This window comes from Cornus florida, unplaced genomic scaffold (assembly GCF_030987335.1).
Source record: "Cornus florida cultivar Cherokee Brave unplaced genomic scaffold, ASM3098733v1 CherokeeBrave_3.0.0_Hap2_Chr05, whole genome shotgun sequence".
Classification (NCBI taxonomy): Eukaryota; Viridiplantae; Streptophyta; class Magnoliopsida; order Cornales; family Cornaceae; genus Cornus; species Cornus florida.
In genome coordinates, this window is record NW_026775575.1 from 114,708,240 (window position 1) to 114,734,859 (window position 26,620).

Here is a 26,620-nt window from a genome sequence, read left to right on the forward strand (position 1 = left end):
CTACTTCGCCGAGTCCATGTAGCTACCAACATGTCAAATATAATGGGACCATTTTAAATTTTAAGGTAATTGACTATTTCAAAAGTTGTAATTTTTTTTTTTCTTCTAAGTTATCTTAATCTAGTACCTTTATTAGCGATTAAAGTTTCAGTCATCGTTTTATATTTCAAATTGTATCTTTATAAGAATTATTGAGATACTTCAGATTGTGTTTTTGATCATTAATATCTATCTATTACTTTGATAGACATTTGTTAATTGCTAAATTGATCAAAACTAATAATCTATCTAACTCCCAAAAACAAAGACATTATAAAAAAATAAAAATAAAAAATTGCAAAAGCATGGAAAAATTATAAAACATTGCAATTTTTGCTCTAAATTTTATACAAATTAAATTATTAAATTAAAGTACCCTGAAACTTACTATGAAAAAAAAAAAAAAAAAGCTGATATGGCTATAGAAAACTAAAAGGATAAATGAAATGAACTATAAAAAACTGAGAAGATAAGGAAAATGAAAGTGAGTATTTTATGGAAATAAACAAAAGTAGTAATGATGTCTATTTAAATTGAAATTTTGAATAATCACATCATATTTTTATGTCCGCCAGTTTTAAGTCGAGGTATTAAAGTTGTCAATAGTATTATTTTTTCATTTTATAATGTCATACTACTCTTTATACAACTTTAACTTTTTTTTACCTTCTATACTATATATATATATACACACACATATATTTTCTGTGCTATACTTTTTTTTTTGAAGTCATTTCAAAGAAGATAATTTATTCTATGTAAATAATTTTATTTTGCCAATTAAAAAGAGATAATTTATTCAATAGTGATTTTTTTTTTTTTTTTTTTTTGTAAAATATAAACAGAAAATTTATTCAACCTCGCCCAGTGTCCCCCTCCTTCCCCCGCCGCCTTCCGAACCGCGGGAGTATACAATGACAACTTCCGGACACTCATGGCCGCTCGTGAGACTGCCTGTTGAACTTCTGATGGCACCTTGCTCCGACCTGAGCTATGCAAGAACTCGATCCCCCTTGATCCTTGCCGGATGTGCTTGACGGTCCCCCATAATACGCTCACTTGGGGACTTCTGACTCCAGCTGTTCCAAGAGTCTCCGCTAGTTGAACCGCGTCCAGTAGACTCCTTGTTCCGCTCATCCCCTTCATAAGCTGTTTGATCGGGATACTATTACCTAGGTTCCTCAACTTTCCATGGATGGCGGAGCGTAGGTGGCAAGCAGTTATATGTATACGGTGCTTTACCCGTAGCCGCTTCTCCAGCTCTCGCAAGAATTTACTGGGAGTCGTCCTCGGAGGGACTTCCCGAATGACCGTACCAAGGAATTCTATCGCACTCCGTGCAGCTATTGTTGTTGATCCTGCAGAGCCTACCCAAAGGTTCAGGCCGGATTGTAGGAAGTGGACGATACTTTTTTGTATTTCTATGAGAAGAACATAACCCTTTTTTTGGTTTAGTCAAAAGATATAATTTATTCAATAGAGATAATTTTTCTTGAATCTTTTTTTTCTTGTACTTTTTATTTTTATCTTGACAAAAGAGATAATTTGTTTAATAAAGATATATATTTTTTTTGGAGGGTTTTTTCATGTCAAAAGAGATAATTTTTTTAATGGGTACTTTTTTTTTTTTTTTTTTTTTTTTTTTTTTTTTTTTTTTTTTTTTCTGGTCCGGTCTAAAGAGGCCATTTATTCAACATAATTTTTATTTATTTAATTTGGATACCTTTTTTTTTTTTTTTTTTTTTTTTTGGTAAAAATATGATTATTCAACAACAAATTTATTTATTTTTACTTGTCAAAAGAGACCTAAATATTAAAGATTAGAGATAAAGAGAGGAAATTTGGAAGGGCATTTGTGTCATTTAAAAAATAATCATCACTTACTTGTAAAGTTAGTGTTAAAATTAGCATTTCTTTTAAAATTGTGGGGTAAAGAAAGAAAAGTGGAGTGTAAATATAGCTTCCCATCATAAAATAGTAATTTTCTATAACATTCTTGAAAAAATTTATAATAATCAAATGAATGTTATAAATATATTTTTCTTTCATTACTTAATTAATTAATTAATTTTTCAGGTTCTGTTATCACTTTTCATTATATTTTTGCAAAATATTACTCCCGTTGGCTCTCCCGTTATGTGTTTGTTTTGACATAAAATATATTTTCAGAAAATATTTTATTTTTTGAAATAAAATATATTTTTTATTTTTATTTTTCGGTGTTTGACAAATATTTAACCATTTATGTTGATTCCATTGAGAGAGATATGTAAAATAATTTGTCGAAAATTGATAAGTAAGTTATTTTTATTAGATTGTAATAATTTTTCTTTATAAATATTTTAAGACAATCAAATATCAAAAAATGAAAAAAATATACCATAAAATTTCCATGTTTAGTGAGTCTTTCAATGTTTGAGAATTGAGAATATATATATTGAAATTCACATGCATATTAAAGTTTATGTGATTCATTGTTACATGCACTTAAGTTTGTTTCAAACACTCTAGGATAGCATGATATTAGGTGCTGATCGGTATCAAGTAATAAATTTATTAACGTATTTTTATTATATATATATATAAATTATCTGTTTGATGATGTGCAATTTTTTTTAAGAAGGATAAAGTTCACAAAATATTAAATATTTTTCTTTGATAATATTTGATGTTGCAAAGTCTTATGGTCCAATCCAACTGTCAAAGCGATATTTCCTAGAAAGCATACATATCAACTTTATTTATTTTTTATTTAATTGATTTATTGTTCTTTATTTTTTATTTAATTGAATTGAATTTGAATTTTCGCTTTCCTTGACTTTGTGGCCAAAACGTTGAAGAAGAATCTTCGGTTAGACCAGTTGGGTTAAGGCATAGGCTAGCTTTTAGCCACGCCTCTAAAAAAGTAACGGCTGCCGTTTCATTCTCTCACAAGATCCCACGGTCATAAATTCCTTTATGATATTCCACGCGACTTCCTATAACCTCTTTTCACCCATTTGGCATGATGTTAACTCTCTTTCAAAACCCATGTTATTCTCACGCCGAAATGCACAGAAAAAGCAACCCCACACGCGACACGTAAGCATCACCTCAACACTGATGGTTACGTGTCCACTCGTGAACGGAAGCGTTCAGTCTTCCGTGGCACGAGCAGGTGGCCAATATAGCCAACCAAAACTGATTCTGAATTTCATCATATACGACGCCTAAACCCGGTGGTGTCTTTCTCAGTTCTTCGTCTTGAATTCAATTTCAGGTGCGATTTTGATGAATTTATGTAATGTTAATCGATGTTTGAAGGATGATATTATGATTTTATTTGATTTCTGTTTCGTTGTTTGGCAAGTACTGTTTGTTTTATTATTTCTAAAATTTATGCTAATTTTCTCCTATTTTGAAGTTATATGTCCTGAATTTCGATTACATTCGATGATTTATGAATTGTTGTATCCGGTTAAATCAGAAATGTAAATCAGGGTGCCCTGGGACATTTGCTGCTAAATTGACATTGAAGGCTGCTTTTTTCTCTCTCGCTCTCTCTATATGTATATAATGCTTGTATTTATGATTGCTTCTGGGAAAAAAGAGAGGAGAAGATTAGTTGTTTAGAATTTGAATTACATTTTCAATGGGAGATATTAGAGAACTTTGGTGACTAGTGAAGCTTGTAAGTTGTAGCTACTCTTTTGGGATCACTTGTCTTTCCATTTTAAGTTGAATTGTCATACTCTTTATTGTTGGAAGCAAGTCACTCTGAATGTAAAGCTTGACTCAATAGTTTGCATTTAGTGAACATGAAGGCCCCATGTGGTTCTTAGAAATAATGCGGTAGAAGAGAGGTAAAGTTTGATGATGTTTTCACTTTTTGTTGTATTCTACCATTTTCTGAAAGTTTAAGCAAATGCAACCCCCCAATATTGCCCCTGGCAGGGCTTGAACACTCAATCTTCCCTTTTGGGAGGAGAGATAATAACATCTAGGCTAATGCCCATTGGTGTTGCGTTCTACCATTTTCTTTGCATGCTCCCTTTTCTTTTTGAAGGACCAAATGGATCCCAACTATGTTTGGTTTCGTTACCCCGTACATATATCAAACACTTGACCTAAATTTAGACACGATCATCACTAGAGTCCTGCTTTTTCTATTTAATATCAATATTTTTGTTTTGATGATTCCGTGTTGCATGGAATTTGATGATTTCTTTTTACCCTTTGTTTTTTTAACATGTGCAAGTTTAGTTGCTCGTTGATCCATTTCGTCTACATCTGATGGGGTGGGGAAACATTTATAGAAGGCGCATAAAAGTTTTCACACTGGCTGTTGTAATTTACTTGGATTACAAGGTATATTTTGTTTTTTGATTGCTGTGCAACATGATTATGGCTTCTAATACGTGGAAAACCAAATTACTTTTTTCTTCTATACCTGAAGGCTTTCTCTTGATTTAATTATTTTCTTTTAATACCTGAAGGCCTTGCAGCAGAGAGAGAAATGGACTAGCAATTCTAAAAGAGCTGCTCTATGGGAGAAAGCCCATGAGCGTAATGCTAGGAGGGTCCTCAATTTGATAATACAGTTGGAAGGTTTGTGGGTGAAACTTGGGCAGTATTTATCTACACGCGCTGATGTGCTTCCTGAGGCCTATGTATCCCTTCTCAAGCAGTTACAGGACTCTCTTCCCCCCCGCCCCTTGGAAGAGGTAATTTGTGTTGATTTTTAATATTTTTAAGAGTAATAATAAAATTAAAATTTCTGTGAGTTGTACTTATTTATATGATTTGCAGGCAATGAAATGAAAGCAAATCTAGTGATTAGACTGTTCTCCAGGAACATCTATTTGTTTGTGTGTCCGATCACTGATGTAGTTGTTGTACTTCCAATATTCCTTACTATATATATGCTTTAGAGGAGAATGCCATGTTCAATAATTTATTTTATGAGCAAAAAATATATAATGATCAATTGATGTTAGGCTAGATAAATGTTCTTTGAGGGTATATTCAGCTTATTGATTGATTTTGCTTGACTTTACTCTCCAAAAGCAGGTTTCATACTCAACTATGTCTATTTTTTTATATCTAAATTCTGGTGTAATCCATCATGTATTACCAGTTAAATACATATTTGAGATGTTTCTCATTGCAACATAAGATTCCAAATCAATAGCAAAATTTTGGTGCTCTCAAGAACTAATATTGTAGAACAAAGAAAACATTATTCCATATCATGAGCTTGTCTTGATGTCTTGCCATCTCTGCCATTGGGATGGCGGAATGGCTAGAGGGGAACAAGAAACTGGGAGAGGCTTTTCTATTCTATTGACTGAAGGAAGAAAGTTCAAAAGACGATAAATGTTCTCAGAATGGTAAAGGGGTATTTGGGTAGGGGGCTAAGCTCTTCTAAGGAGTTGGAAAATTAGCTATCCCCACTGATATATATTCATATGTTTATCGGTGTATTTATAGTCTTGTTTCCCTACATATCTAGAAAATCCGTAGAAACATAATTGGTTATGTTATACTTTTTCTCCCCTTCTAAACAGGTTTGTGGGACTATTCAAAAAGAGTTGGGAAGAACAATGGATGATCTCTTCTTAGATTTTGTTGAAACACCATTGGCAACGGCGTCGGTAAGATTCTTCCTAAACTAAAGTTGGTTATCAAAACTGATAAAGCACTTAGATCAGGACCATTTGTATTCGTTGCAATTATTTCCAAATACATGCTACAACTACTTTTGTTGTTATTGATGATATTTTTATAGCCTTCATGGATTTATCTAGTAGATATCATTGTCTAGAGAGTAGACAAAATGAGATTTCTGCTTATCATTTTATTTATGAGTAATCACAAAATAAAGAGAAACATAAGAGTAAAGTGTGCAAAAAGGTTGAAAAATTAGAATTCATCAGAAGTAGGTTGCAATTATTTCCAAATACACGCAACAACTATTTCTGTTATTGATTATACTGTTATACCCTTCATGGATTTTTTTTTTTTTTTTTGATAAGTAAAATATATTAGAGAAACGTTCAAGAGGGGAACGTGTCCCTAATACAAAAAAACAAAAACCCTAAGGACCAATAGAATCCAAAAGGTAAAAAAGATCAGCAATCGAGAAGCAAGCGCTTACTCTAACATAACAGAAAAGAGAACGGAGAATATGAGATTTTAAGTGAGCAATAGTTGATTCTTTCTCTTCAAAATTTCTGTTGTTTCTCTCTCGCCAAATACACCACCAAACACAATGTGGGACAATCCTCCAAAAAGCACGCGCATGACCTTTAATAGGTATCTTCTCCATGCGTTGATTAATTGAAAAGAGTGTTCAGGCATCACCCACTGATCACCGAAAATGCTGAAAATTAAATTCCAACAATCAAACGCGACAGGACAATGCATGAGAATATGATCCACAGACTCTCCATCTGTTTTGCATAAATAACACCAATTCACGATGGTATTACCCCTCTTTCTCAAATTATCCAATGTCAAAATCTTTCCCTAGGTGGCAGTCCAAACAAAAAAGCAACTCTAAGAGGAGCTTTAGAGCACCAAATAAACTTCCAAGGGAATTCATGGCCATTAAAGTTTGACAAACACATGAACATGGATCGTACTCCATATCTACCATGAGGGGAAGGCACCCACACAATATCATCACAACCTCTGCCAACATCCTTCTTTCTATACAACAAGTGCAAAAAAGCGCAAACTTCTGTCGACTCCCAATCCTGAAAAGAGCGCCTAAAACGCATATCCCACGTAACCCTACTGTTATCAAGATGATAACAATCAACTACGTAAGAATGCTTGTTTTCGGCAATACTAAAGAGGCGAGGAAAAGAAAGAGACAGCAGCTGATCACCACACCACAAATCTTCCCAAAAGCAAACGTGCCTACCATTGCGAACTTTGAATCTGATATGGGTGGAAAACACATCCCAACCCTTCCGAATGAATTTCCACACGCCAACGCCTCCCGTGCCAGAAACAGGACGAGAGGACCAACCCCCACTCTCCTCCCCAAATCTACACGAGATAACTCTTCTCCACTGATGATGACACTCTTTGCCAAATCTCCATAACCATTTACCCAATAAAGCTCTGTTGAAAGGGACCAGCTTTCGAATGCCTAATCCACCAAATTTCAAAGGTTTTCTCTGGGGTGGAAGAGGAGAGGAATTCAAGTTTGCAAACCTTTGAAATTTGAAATTGGGATCAAGTTTGCAATCCGTTCAGCGACAGAGCATGGAATTTGAAACAGAGATAAAAAATAAGTGGGAAGGGACGAGAGGGTACTCTTAATAAGAGTAACCTTCCCCCCTTTCGAGAGATACTGTTTTTTCCATCCTGCTAATCTCTTTTCATACCTATTGACCACCGGATCCCAACTCCCCACTATCCTAGAGGAAACCCCCAAAGGCAATCCCAAATAAGGAAGTGGAAAAGCGCCCACTCCACATCCAAGAACAATCATACTCTTTCCTACATTGATTTTAAGACCGGACGCCGCTTGGAAACAAGTAAGAATGCACCTCAAGTATCTCAACTGAGAGACGTCAGCATCACAAAAAACCAATGTATCGTCCGCGAACAACAAATGGGAAATCTCTATCTGATTGGCAGCTTCTCTACCGACTCTGAAACCTCTGATAAAACCCAAGTCCTCAGCTTTTTTCATTAATCTACTCAACCCTTCCATGACAATGAGAAATAAGAAGGACGATTGGGGTCACCTTGTCTCAAGCCACGCGAACTCGCAAAAAAACCAGCGGGAGATCCGTTCACAAGCACCGAGAACATAACGGACGAGATACAAGTTTCTATCCATTTGATCCACCTATCTCTGAACCCCATCCTCCAAAGCAGATAAAGAAGAAACTTCCAATTCACGTGATCATAGGCTTTCTCGATATCAAGTTTACATAAAATACCAGGAACACCACTCTTCAACCTAGAGTCAACACATTCCCCTGCAATAAGGACAAAATCCAAAATTTGTCGTCCCCCAACAAAAGCGTTTTGTGATATCATTGTCTAGATAGTAGGCAAATTGAGATTTCCTGCTTATCGTTTTATTTATGAGTAGTCACAAAATAAAGAGAAATATAAGGGGAGTAAAGTGTGCAAAAAGGTTGAACAATTGGAATTCATCAGAAGTAGGACTATTGGGGCTTATTAGAGGAGAAGAGACCAGTGTTCAGTTGGACCTATTCAAATTCATTTCAAGCTGATATATCCTAGGCAAAACTTTTGAGTAGGGTGTAAAACATCCCAATGTAATCACCTGTATAAAACGGCACTAGTTTTTATATTATCCTTTGTTGAACGCCAGGAAGAATTTAGGTCTTTGCTTGTTTTGTACATACTGGGCAAAACTTTGAGTAGGGTTTAAAACAACCCAATGTAATCACCTGAATAAAACGGCACTAGTTTTTATATTATCCTTTGTTGAACACCAGGAAGAATTTAGGTCTTTGCTTGTTTTGTACATACGGGTATAATCTTATGCTTCCATATATTTTTTTAAATGCAGATAGCACAAGTTCATCGTGCAACTCTGAGTAACGGGGAGGAGGTGGTCGTGAAAGTTCAACACGAGGGAATCAAGACAATAATATTGGAGGTTATAAATGCTTTGGCCTTTCAGATGATTGGAATGAAAAAATTAAAACTTGAAATCGTATCTTATTTTAGGCACATGTTGTTTTATAGGACTTGAAGAATGCAAAATCAATAGTTGACTGGGTAGCATGGGCAGAACCACAGTACGACTTCAATCCAATGATAGATGAATGGTGCAAAGAAGCGCCTAAGGAATTAGACTTCATCCACGAAGCTGGTATTTTATGGTTGATTTCACTTTTATTTTATTTGTGATGTTGTGGCCCGAATTTTGTTTTGCAAAACAATGAGCTTTGTGTGGGCTGTTTTGATCCGTTTTCCTCTTGTGGGTCATGGACCTGGTTTATAATTATCTTATAGCTCAGTAAATAAGGGTGTTTAGGGTTTGAGGTGTGCCATGAGAGAATACTGAAAATCGTAGGAAAAAGAGAGAGCTAGGGTTTGGGGGTTGAAACTTGTAATCTCTTATTTTTCACATAGTGAAATCTTTCTCCGGATCTTTACTGTACATGTAGGCTTATGCCAATGCACGTAAATCTTTGTGTTCTTTGTGTGTGGCGTGTTTACTTTTCTGTCGTGATTCTTGATTGTGTTCTTGGCTCACAGTATTTTTTGTAACATTATTAGTCATTTTTGGTTGAGGTATTTCATCCGTTCACTATACTTTTTTATGTTTCTTATCGATACTTCTCCTGGTTCCTGTAGAAAATACTAGAACAGTTTCTAGAAATCTAGGCTGCAAAAACAGAGGTGAGGATAACACGATTGCCAATCACGTGGATGTATTGATTCCAGAGGTTATTCAGGTATTATCCTGCACTAACCTTCTAATTAAATTTCAGTTCTTAGCTATTGCTAGCATTTTCAGTTATCAGGATTTAAAATGATGCCCTTATGTTGTCATTGTTAATAACAGAGACCTGACGAAAAGTGATACTTATTTGTTAAAAAAAAAAGGAAAAGAAAAGGAATATGTAAATATGGGTTAGAACAACAATCTAGATTCAGTAATGCATTTCGTAAAATTTCTTATGGAAATATTCTCACTTTTCTCCGCATAGCTTATGTATTGAACTTGATGACAAGAAGTTACTCTTACCTTGTCATAGGCAAGTTGGAAATACTCATACTGCATGGAAACTTGTAAAAATGAACTTGCTAAAACATATATTGATACAAATTTCTGATAAACATTTTATAGTTCTTGTGAGTGATAGTGGGAATGGTGGAGTTATTATTATTATTTTTTTTGGGGTGGGGGTGTGCGATGTAGGGAGAGAGAGAACTTGGTAAACATATATTGACACAAATTTTTGATAACCATTTGGTGGCTCTTGTGAGTGATTATGGGAATGGTGGAATCATAGGTCGGAGAGAGAGAGTTTAGTCCGTCAATGTTAGTGGAGTCTTTGCAAGGTCCAAAATTGGATGGATAGAGGAGGGAAGCAGAGGACAACAATTTTATATAATGTAAAGTCTCATTATCACCCTTTCTTAAGTTTTACCAATTTTGCATGCTTTTGGAATGAATGTTTACATGATTAGTTTATACAATGAGGGTATAATTGTCAGAAAAATATACATGATACCTCTCATTCCCTTCCCTCTTACTAAACAATGGAAGGTATCACCTTCTACTCCCTTCCACTCAACCTAACAAAAGGGATGAAGGACACCTTCACTTCACTTCTCTAGGGATGCCACATTCATCATTCTATTCTCCTTCCAGCCCTTTTCTCCATCTTTCATGCAAAATGAATCATTAAGTAGAAGTTAGAGGACTATTTAGCATTTTACATTCACATGTGGTCATCTTATCAGGTTAAAATGTACATTTCTACCAGGGTCTAATGGGATGCCTCCATGTGGATTGGAGATGTCTGATTGGAATGTGATAGGTGTGGCATTTCAGTTATGGGGGTGGCCAATGTGCTAGGGTCATGTCAAGGTGACAGACTTCCCAATATGCTTTATCGATTAATGGGGTTTGTGAAGGTCTCTTGGACGGTGGTTGTACGGGGAAGATGTGATCTGTTATGGTGTTGTTACCTCACGAGGACATATGTTATGTGGGAGTCGAGTGATGTCTCTTTCTTCTCAAGCCAGAGTGAGCTCAAGGAGAGGTTTACTTCAATGAACCTGGGCATTTAGCCACCAAGCCATGCATCTTATAAGATCACAGTAAACTATGATATGTCTGTGTACCACTTGGTGGGTTATGACAATAACCTGTATTCAAAATGTTATGGCACATCCGCGTTCCTCAAAGTGGGCCATTAAAACAATGAGTTCCCAACTTACGCAATGCACAAGGTGCATCAGAATGTCATCTTTAAGTTGCAAGAAAACCTTAGCTTAGGATAAAGGTCCTCAAAAGGCTTGTCAGAGGAGAAAATGTTCTTGCCATGGTATTCAAGTATGCTATGGAGAAGGAGGTGAGACATATCTGTGGAGAAGAGTTCCTTGTGGCAAGACTTTTCCGAGTAGTAGTAGTTATTGTGAAGTTTACACCAGCTGTTAATTTTTTTTTGAGGATAAGAGGGCTTTGTGATTGTAAGTGCCTATTCAGGTCAGGCCCTTTAGGAGATCACAAATGACTTTTGAGAAGACAGCAAGGTCGGTCTGCTGTCAGACCTGTGTAAATACGAAGATTGGGGGCGACCAGTAGAATGAGACAGATTGCACGATCAAGTCTGTTGAAAGGTAATAATAGCTCTATTGAAAATACCGATCCTCAAGATAAGTACTGCATGAGAAAAAAGTGATTTGAGACAATAGCAGTTTATTGACTGTGGACTCTGGAGTCTGGACGTGGACAATGTTGGTGAGATGGCTAGAGATAAACATAGTGCTCAAATATGTCGGAGAGATTGTGCTGACCTTGAACAAGTAAACCTAGAGGAGATTATTAAAAAAATTCCGCAGGCAAATATTAGTTACTATGATTAGACAAGTGATGGCAATGAAGTGATTTACACTTGGTAGGTCGAGATCATTTGGTAGGAGGCACCAAAGTGACCATTAAAGTCAAGATATAAAAAATATGTTCCAAGGTATGTAAAAAAAAAAGGGGGGTAGGATGCCTCGTTCATGATGTGTCATAACAAGACATGCAACTCCAGCATTTCACGTATTTTTAAATTCATGTGGCCCCAAATATATCACTATATTAAATCAAATGGTAATAAATTCTGTGAAACTTAGAGAATGAAAATGTGAAAGAAAGATTCCAGTTCTTTTCTTCTTGTTTCATGTTACGCAAGACCTTTGCAGCACTGTTTTACCTGTAACTAGCGGACTTGTGAAATAGACACTGCTACTCATATTTAAGCCCACAATCTAATGATACATACATCAGAAACTTGCTAGTCTAAAATTATGACGATACTGTTGAATGCTAAAGGTTTTCAATGAATCCCCATCAAATAGGTTGGTGGAGCCCTCATATCTGCTCAAGCATTTGGCATAATTGGTCCTAAAATAGAAAGGGGATCTTTTCTTTTCTGTCCATTCCAAAATATTGTTTACCATATAATATTTTACCTGGTTGTTGATTAGATATCATTTTTAATACAATGGGTAATGCAGCCTTTCGTTTGTCAGTATCTTATTATTTTTACGTGATGTTGCTTGTAATGGCAGTCAACTGAAAAGGTCCTCATTTTGGAGTACATGGATGGGGTTCGTTTAAATGACTCTGAATCACTGGATGCTTTGGGTGTTGACAAACAAAAGCTTGTTGAAGAAATCACACGTGCATATGCCCATCAAATTTATGTTGATGGTTTTTTCAATGGCGACCCTCATCCTGGTACTGTTTATGCATCTCTCTCTCCCCCCCTCCACCACCACCACCATCGTCAATGCCACCAAATTCTTTTTGAGTTTTCCGGTGTACAAAGTCACGTTTTTTGTTTAAATGTAACGTGGTTTGCTTAAAATTATTCTTTTGTTCTATTTTCTTGATAATTCGCTGTGTTGTTTCCCGCAGGAAATTTTCTTGTGAGCAGAGAACCTCCACATCGTCCTATTTTACTCGACTTTGGGCTTACAAAGTTTTTATCAAGCTCTGTGAAACATGCTCTAGCAAAAATGTTTCTAGCATCTGCCGAGGTTTGTAAATTCCTATTATTATTGTAAGATAAATTAAAACTTAAAATTTTAGATTAGGAGAATAGATTTAGTAACTTCATAAATGGATTGCTTATTAAGCCACAATGACTTAATAGCGTTTTCATGAGATTTAAAGTCGTAGTTCTATTTATTCAGTTCCTCCTTAAGTAGTTTTGAGCACTAATGCCATGTTACCTAATTGATGGACAACGATGAGTAGTTTTGAACCTTCATGGATTCATAAAAAGATCGAGATCAATAGAAAAGAGAGAGAGACTACAAGTGAACCAAGTTGAGCTGAGTATTAGGTTGCTCAAGCTTGACCCCCAACAAAATAATGAGTGTAAATATGAAGATCGAGTTTGGGTGGTTTGCCTAACAAGTGACCTCAAGCAAGCTTCTGTTACATGCAGAGACGGGTATTATTATTGAAGGTGAAGTGCACATATAATGGTAGACGCTGATGTGGAAACAATAAGCTCCAATTTGGCAAGAAGATGTCGTAGGCAAACAATCTCAGGAGTCATACGCTTGTATGTAATAATACAATAAAGTATAAGTTGACAAATATAGTGGAGTATAGATATGATAGCAACGAGTCTGTTCCCTACAATTAAAACCTTTTTTTTCTTGGCTGATTCTGGAACACCCCATCACCGGAGGTAGATATTTGTTTATTCTTTACAAAGTTCCTTCGAAAACGACTATCCACCTTAATATATATATTTTTTCTCATCAAATATTTGATTATCTGCATTATAATAGCAGCTTGGTTTTCTAGAAATTTGCACATACTTTTTGCTAGAAAATTTTATCTCTTGAAAAGGTGGCTGTTCATAGCGTCTCACATGCAATGTGCAGAATGGCTCTATATTTAATCCACATTCTAGATTTAGCTCCAAACTCTACCCTTTTTTTCTTTTTCTTTTTTCCCTCAGCCAAAAATTCACCTTTTACTTTCCAATTTATTAGGTTATAACTCACAAAGTACAGTTTCTTGTGTCTACTGCTCTCTTAAGATACTACCTCCGTCCCAAAAAGGATGTCCTGTTTGTGAGTCACAGTTCCCCAAACAGGACATCCCTTTTGGGACAGAGGGAGTATCAGGTTAGGGCATACTACATTCTAATGTGGCAGTTTAGGATTCTGCATGAATTGGCTAACTAGTTATACAGTAAAGGCAATATCGTGATGTGAAAGAAGACAATTAGTGGGGAAAAAGTAGGGACTGTTGAAGCAATTGGCAGCTATCTTCTGCTCTAGTTGCGGAGTCAGAAATGTCATGGTAGAGTGTTTTTTTGCAATCTTTTTATTTATTATTTATTATTATTAAACTTTCCATTTGCAATTATTTTGGGAAGTTTAGCTTGCTCTATTAGATTCATTGAGTAAATTTACAAAGAAATGCCTTGAAATATCAGCTTTACATCTCTAAACCAGTTCAGCACTTATGTTAGGTTATTTTTGGGATTGTTTCAAGCCTTTACTCTTTGATTGATGAACAATTCTGATGTTTTTTCTTACAGGGGGATCATGTGGCTCTTTTGTCTGCGTTTGCAGAAATGGGACTTAAGTTGCGCCTGGACTTACCAGAACAGGCTATGGAGGTAATGAGTGTGTTCTTCCGTACTTCGACACCTGCAAGTGCAGCTATTGTAAGTACTCCACTGGTTGCTTCTAATTCCGTTCACCTTTTCTTAAATTGCAACATATATTGACTATTTTATTGGTTAAGGAAAACATGAAATCTTTGGTCGATCAACGAGCCAAAGGCATGAAAGCTGTACAAGAGAAGATGAAACTCGACCAAAAACAAGCTAAACGTTTTAATCCTGTAAGTTCAGATATCATTTTCTTTTGATATCATTTTGACATGTGTATTGACAAATTTTATCCATGTTCAAGAAACTGATAAAAATTTGTCTCCAGATTGATGCTTTTCCAGGTGATATTGTGATATTTTCACGTGTCATTAATCTGCTGAGAGGTCTGTAATGAATCCCTTTGTTGATTGCCTCACTGTGTTAACAAAACATTCCTATTTGATTTATTTATTGACATGGATTCAGGACTTTCATCAACAATGGATGTTAAAATAGCCTATTTAGATGTCATGAGACCGTTTGCTGAATCTGTTTTGCAAGGGTATGTCTGTCCTGAATTCAGTGGTTCATAGGTTAAAAGTTTTAGTTTCCCACTTCTTCGTTTAATTGTGGGTTCACTTGTGTCAGCAACATTAATAATGGACCAGCATTGAATGCACAATGGGTCCACAACACGCCTGTCCATTCTGATGTGGAGGCTAAGCTGAGGCAGCTCTTAGTTGAGCTAGGAAATGGTGATAAAATACTTGGAATCCAGGTACATGCCACTGTTTAATTCTGTATGACGGTGTGATAACCCGACTAATATTTTTCTAATCGCATAGCTGTTATCAGAGAATGCAATAGTATTTCTCTCACTCGTGTTTACTACATTCCACTTGTGCTGTTCTTAATTTTCTTCATTATATGTCTTGTTTTATCACTTTCAGTAACCCTTGTTTATTTTGTTAAATAAGAGTAGCAGCACGTTCAAATTTGTTCTCTTTTCATTCTCTTAAAATTTTACTTCTTTGTTTTTGTTCATTTAAGATAGGAATCAATGGATTTATCATTGCATCATCATGTCAGGCATTCTTTGTTAATCAAAGGCTAGTCTTTTCTTTCCTTGTTGGAGTCTAGTAGGAATTTTTACCTTCTTAAATTTGATGTGGTCATTGGTGTTACCGTCACTGTAAGTGTGTTATTTATTATCATATCTCTACACAAGAAGGTTTTTTGTATGTCAATAGCACATTTCATTTTAGGAGGATTCTAAAAATTGAGCACCTTTCTGGGGTATAATTCTTAATATAAACAATATCTAAGTCTTCTTGGGTTTCATTATTGATTTCTTCTTTCAGACACTTCTTCTGTTTGAATTTTTGCCTTTTCCTTTTAGGCAGGAAATTTTAAGTTCTATTACTGAAAAAAAATATAAAATGAGGATCGTAATACTAATGCATGTACACAAGTCGAATCTATAGCAACCCAAGAGGTTATGCAACTAAAACATAATACAAATTTATGGTGGTTCATGGAAGCCCTTTCATGATGCATGTTGGTGCTGTTGTGGCTTGGGACAGATTTTTTAGGCTTCATAGAGAGGTTAGAAATTTCCTTTTCGTACGCCAATTAAGGTTTAGAGATGCTTCTTCAAAAACTCTCTTATTAAGATTTTATTCAAGAACTTCTTTCAGCCATCTCTCTCTTTCTTTCTTTTTATCTTCTTCTTACAGGGGAGTATTTATATCCTAAGATCTTTCCTATGCTTTTCCCTTCCTTCTCTTTCTACATTTTTCTCTTCCTCCTCCAGAGGGCTCACTCTAGTTCTCCATAAGTTGCTTTTCTATAATGGCAATCGTAGTTTTCTTCCTTAAAATTCTCCAAACTGAGTCTTCTTTTTAACCTCAAATTTGAACCTTTAAACCAAAATTTTGAAAACAGTCCATTGTTAAATATTTGTAATCCTCATAAATGGTTTAATGATCTGGTTTTATATATTTCTGCCACTGGTCGTAACTATTATAAACAAAATCAAATTGCATGGAATTAAAAAGAAGTAGACGTAGAGGAAGAAGGGGGGGAATTATATAGAAATGTCAGACTTCACCACCGAAGGTTAGGTTGTGTCATGGATATCATAATCTTCAATATGTCAAACTCAAATTTCCCCAAGGAACAAGTCAAAGCAGCTCTCATGAACAAATGGGTGTTCTTCACCTGGTCTATTTTGTGTGGAGTTTATGAACTAGGATAAGGATAGCCAGCTGTCCATTATTATAGTGTTCTGGAAGTACAACTGCACGAATCTTCTTCTTCAGCATCCTTTTGTGTAGGAAAGGGCACAAGACTTACAAGGTTGGTCATCGTCCCTATTAGTTTCACTGTTGTCATCGTCCACTTGTTGTTTTCCCATATTTTGCTTTAGAGTATTGCAAGCAATCAAAATGATCAAAGCTTCTTCATCTGACAAAGTCACCGATTTAATTGGAAGTTGAACAAAAAGTGTAGTACTGTATCTCAGTTTTGGCCTTAGTTTTAGTGTTTGAGCTTCCTTGTTCTCTTTTCAAATGTAAAAGGACAGGTGAGCTGCTTGTTAGAATAAGTTGAAAACAAACTATTTCATCAATCATTAAGTTCTCCATATTTTGTACAATACTAAAAATTGATCATATGACAATATGACTTGCTATTTTACACTAACACCACACACTAGGACAAGGATACGAAACATGTTTGACATGTTTGATTGGACATGCACCTAAAATGCATGTCCGATACTTTTTATTAGATTATTTTTCAAAAGAAGTGAAATGTCTATGCTGAATACTATGTTACATAAAAACATGATATTACACTAGGAATTGGGAAATGAAAGAAAAATATTGAATAATCTGAATATTTAGCAGTGTCCTTGTGTCTTGTTTAGCAATTTGATACTTCCGACACTTGGATACATACTCACACCCGGCACGCGTACTAGAGTTCGTATAACATAGATGTCTTGAAATGAGAATAAAATCTTATACCTTAGGAAATCCAGTCATGATTCAGAAACTTGTTGATAATGAAATCAGGCTTTTATTAGTTCTTAATGTCAGTCTGAAGAAAATGTAGGAGATAAAAAGAAGATTTGGAATTTTTCATTGGTCAAATCAACCCTAACTTACACAGGTAGTTTTTGTTTCTTTGCTATTTATTCTCAGCAATCAGTTGGACCATATTGGTGTTCTAGACAACAGTGAAATGGTCAAAATTAAATGAAACTGGCGTGGTGGCTTTTAGAAGTGGTGCATAGGGAAGTCACTGTTACTTAGATTTCCAGGCTAGAAGACAGAATGAAAATCTCCAGCTTACTTCACATGTGAATGTGAGAACATTTTCTAGAATTAGGGGGGATTGACAGTTTATATGGGCTCAATTAGGTCTGAATATGAAAAACTAAATCCTGTGTCTGATTGAATCTCTTGAGTAAGTTGGATTGAGTTTAGCGGAAGCAACAGACAAAATTCAGGAATTTCAAGAAATCTTCAAGGTTTATTAGAGGCCTCTTGAACCATAGTTTCCTAATGATGGAAAGTTCGTCTCCAAGTTCTATGAGTTTCTAGATCATCATATGGAAAAATAATATCTGCTGTTATCAAATTATTATTATTTATTTTATTTATTTTTGCATGGGCAAGTAATATCTGCTGTTATAATTTCTCTCCTGCTTGTCAAAAGATTCTGTGAATCCTTAGCTGTTGGCACTAAGATTATTGGAGCTATCTAGTTGCCATTGGTCCATTGCAGAGTTAGTCTGTTCTATGATTGATTGACATTTTCTTTGGTTTGTTTTGTGTTTTTTCTTAAAACCATCAAAGTTTTTTTTTTCCCTCGGTAAATAACTATCAGATGAATTCTTAGTTGGTAATTTTACTTTCTGCTGCATTCTCAACATCAATAATCTTTTCTCAAGGTATGTGCCTACAAAGATGGAGAAGTGATCATTGATACTGCTGCTGGTGTGCTGGGGAGATATGATCCTCGTCCAGTTCAGCTGGATAGCCTATTTCCTGTATTTTCTGTAACAAAAGGAATCACAGCTGGAATGCTACATTGGCTGGTCGACCATGGGTATGCAAAAATGTTTATGTGCAGACTGTTTCACATTCTTAAAATATATTTGATGTGTAGAAGTTTCATTTTAGTTATTATATTTAACTAAAATATTAACTTGGACTTACTAGAGATTGCTTGATTTTACTGGTTAAATTTATACAGCGTCACATGTGCATCAATATGTAAATTTGTTACTCTTGTAAATAATGAAATAGAAGTGAAGAGAGAAATGAAACGAGTAGCACACATAGATATTGCGTGGTTCAACCCCTAGGGCCTACATCCACGGCACAAAGAGCCCAAAGGGCTACATCACTTTTATAATATTTTCCCTTTTCATACACAATACAATGGTGGAGGCTCCTCTATATAGGAGACGAAAGGATGAGAATGGAAAGATATAGAAATATGAAACAAGGAGGATATTTCTCCACTGATTCCTCTAGTAATAGTAAATCTTCAATAATAAGAAACAACATCTACTGGAGGTTTTTCCTCCACTGATTCCTCCATTAAATCTTCAATACTCCCTCTCAAGCTGGAGCATGAATGCCCAACTTGCCATCGAGATGACGAGTAGCAACAAGTGTGAACGATAAAAAGAGAAGAGAGAAGGCGAAGAACAATGCTACTGAACACACCGGCAGCCTAAACAAGTCAACAAAAAATGCTGGAGACACGGCAACGGCGAAGAACAATGCTACCGAACACACCGGCAGCCCAAATAAGTCAATAAAAACTGCCGGAAACGCGGCAAAGGAGCCATCTACTCCAAAACCTTAAGCTGTTGGAGAGGGTGCAACTTTAATATTTATACCCTTCAACAGTTACAAAGAAAACTTACATGGCCTGACTAGAGGTTTTGTTCAAATGAATGAATTGCATTGTCAGCACCGTTGTCTGTACATGTGAATATTGCTTCGCAGCTGAAATTTGAAGAGTAAACATATATTACTATGTCTGTAATATTCTTTTATGTTCATATTTTCCTTCTTTCTTTGAACTGTTGATATGCCCAAAGTGATTTTTTGTTGAAATGGCATAACTAATGAATAATTGACCTATTGTCTTGTTTATGCTCATGCCTCCTCCCTCCCTCCCTTCTCTCTTTTTCCTCCCCCAAATTTGTGCAAACACATGTTAAGGCTTATGCCTAACGTCTCAACTTCTGTTTTTTCTTTCAAACATTTCCCCAAGGAAGAAACTTAGCGAACTAAGAGTTTGCAGGAATAGGATTACTATCAAACTTGTAGTTTTTGCACCTTATGCTCCTAAAATCATTCTATATAGCCTTTTGAATGAGTAGAAAAAATAAACTTCTCTCAAGCCTTATGCCTCTAAAGTCTTTGTACGCACAGGCCATACTAGTGATGGTAGTGGACTTTTTATATGATTTGTGGGTCTCAATTATAATAGTAGCCCATTAATTCTATTTTATTAGTAAATGATTTTGTTATGATAGTATGACGTTATTTAGTAATACCCAAGCCACTGGTTGGATCTGTATTGATATGACACTGCATGGGTTTGAGTTATGTGTAGAAACAGCTATCATTAAAGACATCTTTTTTGGATAAAGTATCATGTGCAGGAACATTCTGTGAGCAAGATGTAAAATTAACTTGATATGGTTGACTCACCAGTTGTTTCTTTTGGTGTCTTGACATTGACTTGGTGATTGAAGATTCAAGACCTAAGAATAGTTCATGAACACATCACTAAAAATCTATAATCTTCCCTGATCGTGTAGCTCCTGAAATGGTAAATAACCCTAAGGTTTTAGATTGCTTAATCAATTGATCAGTTTGGTCCACACTTAATTTGAGTGTTTGATGAACCAATTAGAAAATTATTAGGAAATTTAATATGAAAAATAATTATAAATTGGCTGATCGAAAAACCTACTGTCATGTAATCCATATTGTCCCAGTTAGTAAACAAAATTTTGATTTAGTATAACAATTATTTTAGCGAGGTATTGAATATCTTTTCGTCAGGGCTGAACACCCGCAAGCTGCAAAACATTATACAAATAATCGGAGTACGAAAAACATGGAAATTCATCCATATCAGGATTATAACAAAAATTTCTGCTTCAAAAGGGCCTCAATAACAAACCCAAATAAGCTCTAAGAAAAGAAACAAGCCATGCAGAGTCATATTCAACAGTACTCAAAAATATGCAGCTAGTCGCATATACATATCGTCAGAAATGCATAGGAATCAAGACTAGTGTGAACTGCTAAATGAATAATTGAGAAAAATCCTTAGATGTAAGCGGAAGAAAATCATTTATAAAGCCTAATCTTCTTCAACCTGAGTCTATTTTCATCTCTTCCAGACACTAGCAACAAAATCAAACCCCAACCCCTACTTCTGATCCCTACTACCAGCAGAAGCCATCCAAGAAGCAACCCTCAACCTCTCAACCCTCGCCATTAAAAATCTCTTCAACCCACATCAAAACATAAAATCTATTCGGTCCATTTCAGAAATTTGTAAAATTATCAACACCAACAATCCTAAGACGATGTTTTAGAGTTTCCTAGAGAGCTTTAGAGAGATATAGAGAACTCTAGGGTTTCAGGAGAGATGATTTTAGCTGTTTGGGTGATTGAGGTTCTGCAGCAAGGTACTTATCAAAAAAAGAAAAAAAAAAAAGGTTCTGCAGCAAGGTAATAGAGGTCTAAGGTTCGTGTTTTTGCAATCTTATATACTACACCGGGCAGGTTCAAAGTCGGTTAATGCAGCACGGGAACTCTTATTCAACCCATTCCAACCCACTAAATATGTGAGTCCCTTTAATAAAATATGTTTCTGACTCACCCAAAGCGGCAATCTATGGGCGGCTCTGGATAATATTTGTCACCCCCTAAACTAATAAAAAAAATACTATCAGTGAAAATGATCAAAGTTTGATTTTAAATTATTCACCCCCCTTTAGGTCCTGTGTTAATCTATAACACCTCTTATTTGGGACACTCTTAGCAATCAACATTCACAAGAATACCTTTTTGATATTCTTGTCCAGGTTTCACACGTTGTGTTCTGTTGTAGAGCATAAATTTGAGATGGAACTAAATGTTGTAATCAGAATAAAGCTGTCAAAGGCATGTCAGTTAAATTAGTCAGGTTATCCTCTCAATGATTTGTTAAACTAAGTAAAAGGTACAATGAAAATATCTTTTTACTATAGTTTTATCATAGTTTATGAAAATAATCCCTTCTATTTCTGGTATCTCTAAACATTCTCATAAACTACCAGTTTACCCCCTTCTGTTTCTTGTATCTGTAAACATTCCATTTCAGTCTTTTTTTTTTTTTTTCTTTGGCTGAATTTTTAGTTTACTCGTAACTATTTTTTTATTTAAATTTGCGGCCACGATTTTTTTTTTTTTGTATTTATCTAATCCTTAAATGTACTCAAAACTAATATTTGGACACTACAACACCTTTTGCTGTGCCACCATATTCGAAGATGTGATGACTGGGAGAATTTGACATGCAGACATGCTGTCAAACCTGGACAACCCGTGTCTATGTAACATGGATCTTGATCAACCACAAATAATGCAAGAGTTAAAATACAAGGACACAGGATATGATTATGGTAGTTTGTTTCTTTTATTATTCTCTTTAGGGAGTTTCTTTCATGCAAATGAAGAATTTTGCACAGAGTGTTTTGCTCATTCTCTACAAAATAAGAGTTAGATGTTATGCATTAATTGCAAATTTTATTTTATTATTTTCCTTGTACGGAGCATATAACTTCCTTTTCTAGTGGAAGCATGCTGCTGATCAACAAAAATGATAACTTCAGTGTCATCAACTCATCATTTATATATATATCAGTCTCTTTCATAACTATATTTTTTATTTTTTTTAAACCTTCTTTAAATTTTAAAATGATGGATGTATCTAGTGTCAAGAAAAAGGGAATAATTAGTATTTTACCTGGCAGGAAACTGAAGCTTGAGGAAAATGTTGCAAATATTTGGCCAGAATTCAGATCAAATGGAAAGGACCTAATAAAGGTGCAATTTTAAGTCCTGAATAATTTTTTTCCTTGCTGTTTTGAGTATTTGATCCTATTATCTTTACTGTCTTTTTGGTTGCTGAGAAAAATGAGGCAAACTAAGGGGAATAAAAAAATAAATCTTTTTTATGTTCTTGCTTTTGGAATCTGACATCTTAACTCCACAAAGCCGTGCAACTGTAAAAGGGTATATCTAATTGATTTTTTTTTAATTGAAAGGTTCATCACGTGCTTAACCATACATCTGGTCTGCACAATGCTTTAGCCAGCCTTACCCGAGAAAATCCTTTGCTAATGTCTGACTGGGATGAGTGTTTGAGTCGCATTGCTATGTCAGTCCCTGAGACTGTACCTGGCCATGAGCAGCTGTATCATTATCTGTCTTTTGGCTGGCTATGCGGTGGAATCATTGAGGTATTATTGCATACTTTGTTTTTCTGATTATTGAGAATCAACAAATTATTTTGGCTCATTCATGAATTTCAGAGCATTTAGTTCTTTGAGTGTGTGTAGTTAAAATTCAGATAGGTTCAGACCTCAAGCTGATAAAAAAAAAAATGTTGAGCTTGATCTAGATCCACTGTACAGTTACAGCTGAACTCAAAAGTGTTAATGCTACAAGTTGGACACGAAGAAGAGGCTTGATAGTGTAAATCAATCTATTCCTCTTTCCTCGCTTTTAACTGACATTGAATTTTTGACTGTAGCATAAATGCAAAGGGCACTGGGATTGCTTCCCTTAACAAAATGCATAAAACTGTTCAGTTCATTAAAAAAACCTGGTTTTCTTTACCTTGAAGGGATATACTTCCCCAAAATATACGCTCTCTTAGATGCTTCTTGTTTAAGCAATCACCTTCATAGTAGTTTCCGTGGGTGGCACATCTAGCAGACATGACTGGATTTCCTGTTTGTCATGCTTGACAGGATTAGGACTTGACTATACCTGTAAGTTTTCTGCTGTTGACTTTCCACTTGTTCAATGTTGTGTTTGGAATAAAACAGCATGCATCTGGGAAGAAGTTTCAGGAGATTCTCGAAGAAGCATTTATTCACCCTCTTCAGATTGAAGGGGAGCTATATATTGGAATTCCTCCAGGTATGATTTAAACTTGTTTTAATCTTGCCTTATTTTAGTATTTGTCACGGGCACATAGACGTGTTAATTGTTATGTCCCACACTAGGTGTATACAGTATACTAGGTGATCTTGTGGTTAATAAATGGAGACAGGAGACTCCACTAGCGGTGCAACTTGGGCGGGCAAACCCAACCCGGTTTTTCACGGGCTTGGGCAACCATTTTTACAATTAGGGTTGGACTTGGGCTGAAAATCTCAACCCGGACTTAGGGTTGGGCTTGGGCTTGGAGTAAGGTGCCAGCAACCCGATCCCGATCCCGACCCAAATCTGAATTCCAATTTTAGTTTTTTTTTTTTTTTTTTTTTTTTTTTTTTTTTTTTTTTTTTGTTCTTTTTTAATATATTTTTAAAATTTTAAATATATAACCAAATCTGAATTCCAATTTTAGTTTTTTTTTTTTCTTTTAAATATATTTTTTAAATTTTAAATATTATATATTTCAAATTACGATCACCTTTTTTCTTTTGCACTTCCTTTGTTTAAATCTTAATTTATTGTATATTGACACTTTGGAGAATTAATTTCCCATTATTTTTTTTATAATTTTTTTAGAAATTTGCATTAAGTTTTTTTAAAAAATTATGCTTAGGAGTAGTTTAATCCAAAGCTAACTCCAATCAACTTGTGTTTAGCCTGACAACCCAAAAGTAAAAATTTGAACATAGATTTCTCTATACACACACACACACACACACACACACACACACACACACACACACACGTGTGATACCAACCCTTTCAACCCGACCAGTCCGATCATGGGCTAGCTCTTCCTAACCTAAGATCGGGTTCAACTCAAGCTTGGGTAGCATTGCTCATAGTGCAGGTTGGACGAGATCACAGAGGGTTGGCCCTTGAACATGCCTGTGTTACATCCCTATTGTAACGGACCGAGTGCTTTGCCATTCGACCCAAAAGCTTAAGCCATTAGGTAATGTTAACACCAACCCTTTTATACCCATTTCACATCCCATCTAGATGGGATGTGGTCCGCCACCCGAACACACAACACTCTCGTTGCGGTCGGGCCACCTACCTACCCAGGGTTAAATCCGGATGCCTCCGAACTGGGCATTTAGCATGACATCGGATCAAAGACTGGGTCTGGCGCTGATACTAACTGTAACGGCCGGGTGTTCCGCGATCCGACCCAAAAGTTTAAGCCGGTGGTGTCAACACTCGACCCATTTATAATGTGGGACAAGACTCCCTTTGTAACACATCAATAAGTGATTAGCCTTTTCAGGTGTCGAACTGACACATCGTGACAATGGCATCAAAACTTGAGGGTGCTACAATGTGGGTGGGGGATTGCGCGGGTCCCACAAGGAGGTGTGGGTTCCCCTTGTGAGGGCACAAGGATTTGAGCAGGGAGCCTGTCATGGATGTGTGTATCGGCTCACATCATGTGTGTAATGGTCCTAATGGATGATCTTGGGATTAATAAATGGGTGAGGAAAACTCCACTAGTGCAAGTCCTTTTGGGTAAAAGCATCCTTACCGTTTACAGTCATTCTAGTTTAGATGTTATGATGACTATCAGATTATAAAATAGCATTTCTGTTTTCAATCACCATTGTTATGTCTGTTGGCTTCCTTACAGGTGTGGAATCTCGACTTGCAACACTGACGGTAGATACGAATGATCTCAGTAAGCTCTCAGCGATGAGCAGCCGTCCAGACCTGCCCTCCAGTTTTCAGCCAGGTGACATTTCCCAGCTCGTGACCACCCTTCCTGTCCTATTCAATACACTCAATATTCGTCGTGCCATTCTACCTGCTGCTAATTTACATTGCTCAGCCCGTGCACTTGCCCGATACTATGCCACCCTAGTTGACGGTGGTGTGGTCCCACCACCACATTCCTCTTCTTCCCAGCCGCCTCTTGGCAGCCACCCCCATATTCCCAAATTTCCTCCACTGAAAATCCGCAAGAAGCAGAAAGGTGGCAATAGGAAATCCATGACTGCATCCTCAAGCAGAACTAATACTTCTGAATCGACGCAAAATTACACTAATTCAAATGACGGCGGTTATAATAAAACAGAGAGCAGAGACCATTACATTAGGGTATCTACGGATAGTAGCGGCGGAAGTAGCAATACTCTTAGTACAACCGAGAGCTGTGCAAATGCAGAATATCATCAAAATGTCAGTAAGATTTTTAGTAATCCTAGAATTCATGATGCATTTTTGGGTGCTGGAGAATATGAGAATTTGGTTTACCCAAATGGGAAATTTGGGCTAGGGTTTAGGAGGTTCAGTTCCAAGGATGGGTATTATTTTGGTTTCGGGCACTCGGGCATGGGTGGATCAACAGGCTACTGTGACATGAAAAACAGGTTTGCTATTGCTGTGACCCTAAACAAGATGTCATTTGGGGCTGTGACTGGAAACATAATTCAGTTCGTTTGCTCGGAGCTAAATATTCCATTGCCGGAGGAATATTCCAGATCTGGTGAGAGGAGACCTGATATGCAGTTAAACATGGAGGGGCCTCTGATTAACTGAGGAAGGAACAACATTTTTGCTCATCTGTCGTTGTTATATTTAGTTAAACACATTATATTCATAGTCCACACGGAAACGTTTGAATTGCATGATATTTATTTCCCAAGGCAAATGTTGTTGTGTATTTATGTTTTATATGTAGTTTGTAAGAAAATATAAACTGGAAATTTCCAGAAATATAGATTAAGAAACACAAGAAGCTGAATACATTATTCAAGTGTCTTTAATACGAAATGGACCATATTGATGGCATTTAATCAACAACAGAAAAACTAAAGTTTGAGGTCATGATGGTACGTATTCCTTATTTTATTTTATAATTTTAGAGCCATTTTCGGATTCAAGATTAAGTGAGGCATGAAAGGGAGCAACTACAAAGAAATTTCAAGCTTACATTGGTCATCCCAGTTGTCGGAACTCGGAAGTTACAATTTAGGAGAAGTATAAATTATTATCTATAATATA

At 35.9% G+C, this 26,620-nt stretch overlaps 2 protein-coding genes across 3 annotated transcripts; one reads left to right on the top strand and one right to left on the bottom strand.

Moving 5' to 3' along the window:
- LOC132310018 (uncharacterized) lies at positions 1 to 4,297 on the bottom strand. Its single transcript, XM_059808260.1, has 3 exons — positions 4,252 to 4,297; positions 899 to 1,397; positions 1 to 22 (listed from the first exon to the last, which is right to left on the bottom strand). Exons 1-3 carry the CDS (start codon positions 4,295 to 4,297, stop codon positions 1 to 3), a joined length of 567 nt encoding a protein of 188 aa, XP_059664243.1.
- On the top strand, positions 3,046 to 26,364 carry LOC132308779 (uncharacterized). Of its 2 annotated transcripts, none has more exons than XM_059806996.1 (19): positions 3,046 to 3,298; positions 4,277 to 4,386; positions 4,515 to 4,742; positions 5,586 to 5,672; positions 8,582 to 8,671; positions 8,761 to 8,887; positions 9,376 to 9,476; positions 12,313 to 12,481; positions 12,662 to 12,783; positions 14,310 to 14,438; positions 14,519 to 14,617; positions 14,713 to 14,770; positions 14,853 to 14,928; positions 15,015 to 15,144; positions 18,325 to 18,482; positions 22,429 to 22,501; positions 22,723 to 22,917; positions 23,509 to 23,602; positions 25,248 to 26,364. In XM_059806996.1, the coding sequence occupies exons 2-19, from the start codon at positions 4,312 to 4,314 to the stop codon at positions 26,153 to 26,155; spliced, it is 2,919 nt and encodes a 972-aa protein (XP_059662979.1). In that variant the 5' UTR covers positions 3,046 to 3,298; positions 4,277 to 4,311; the 3' UTR covers positions 26,156 to 26,364. The 2 variants fall into 2 exon arrangements, with proteins under 2 accessions (XP_059662979.1, XP_059662977.1); XM_059806994.1 differs by having other exon boundaries at positions 4,282 to 4,386.
- The last annotated feature ends 256 nt before the right edge of the window (positions 26,365 to 26,620 follow it).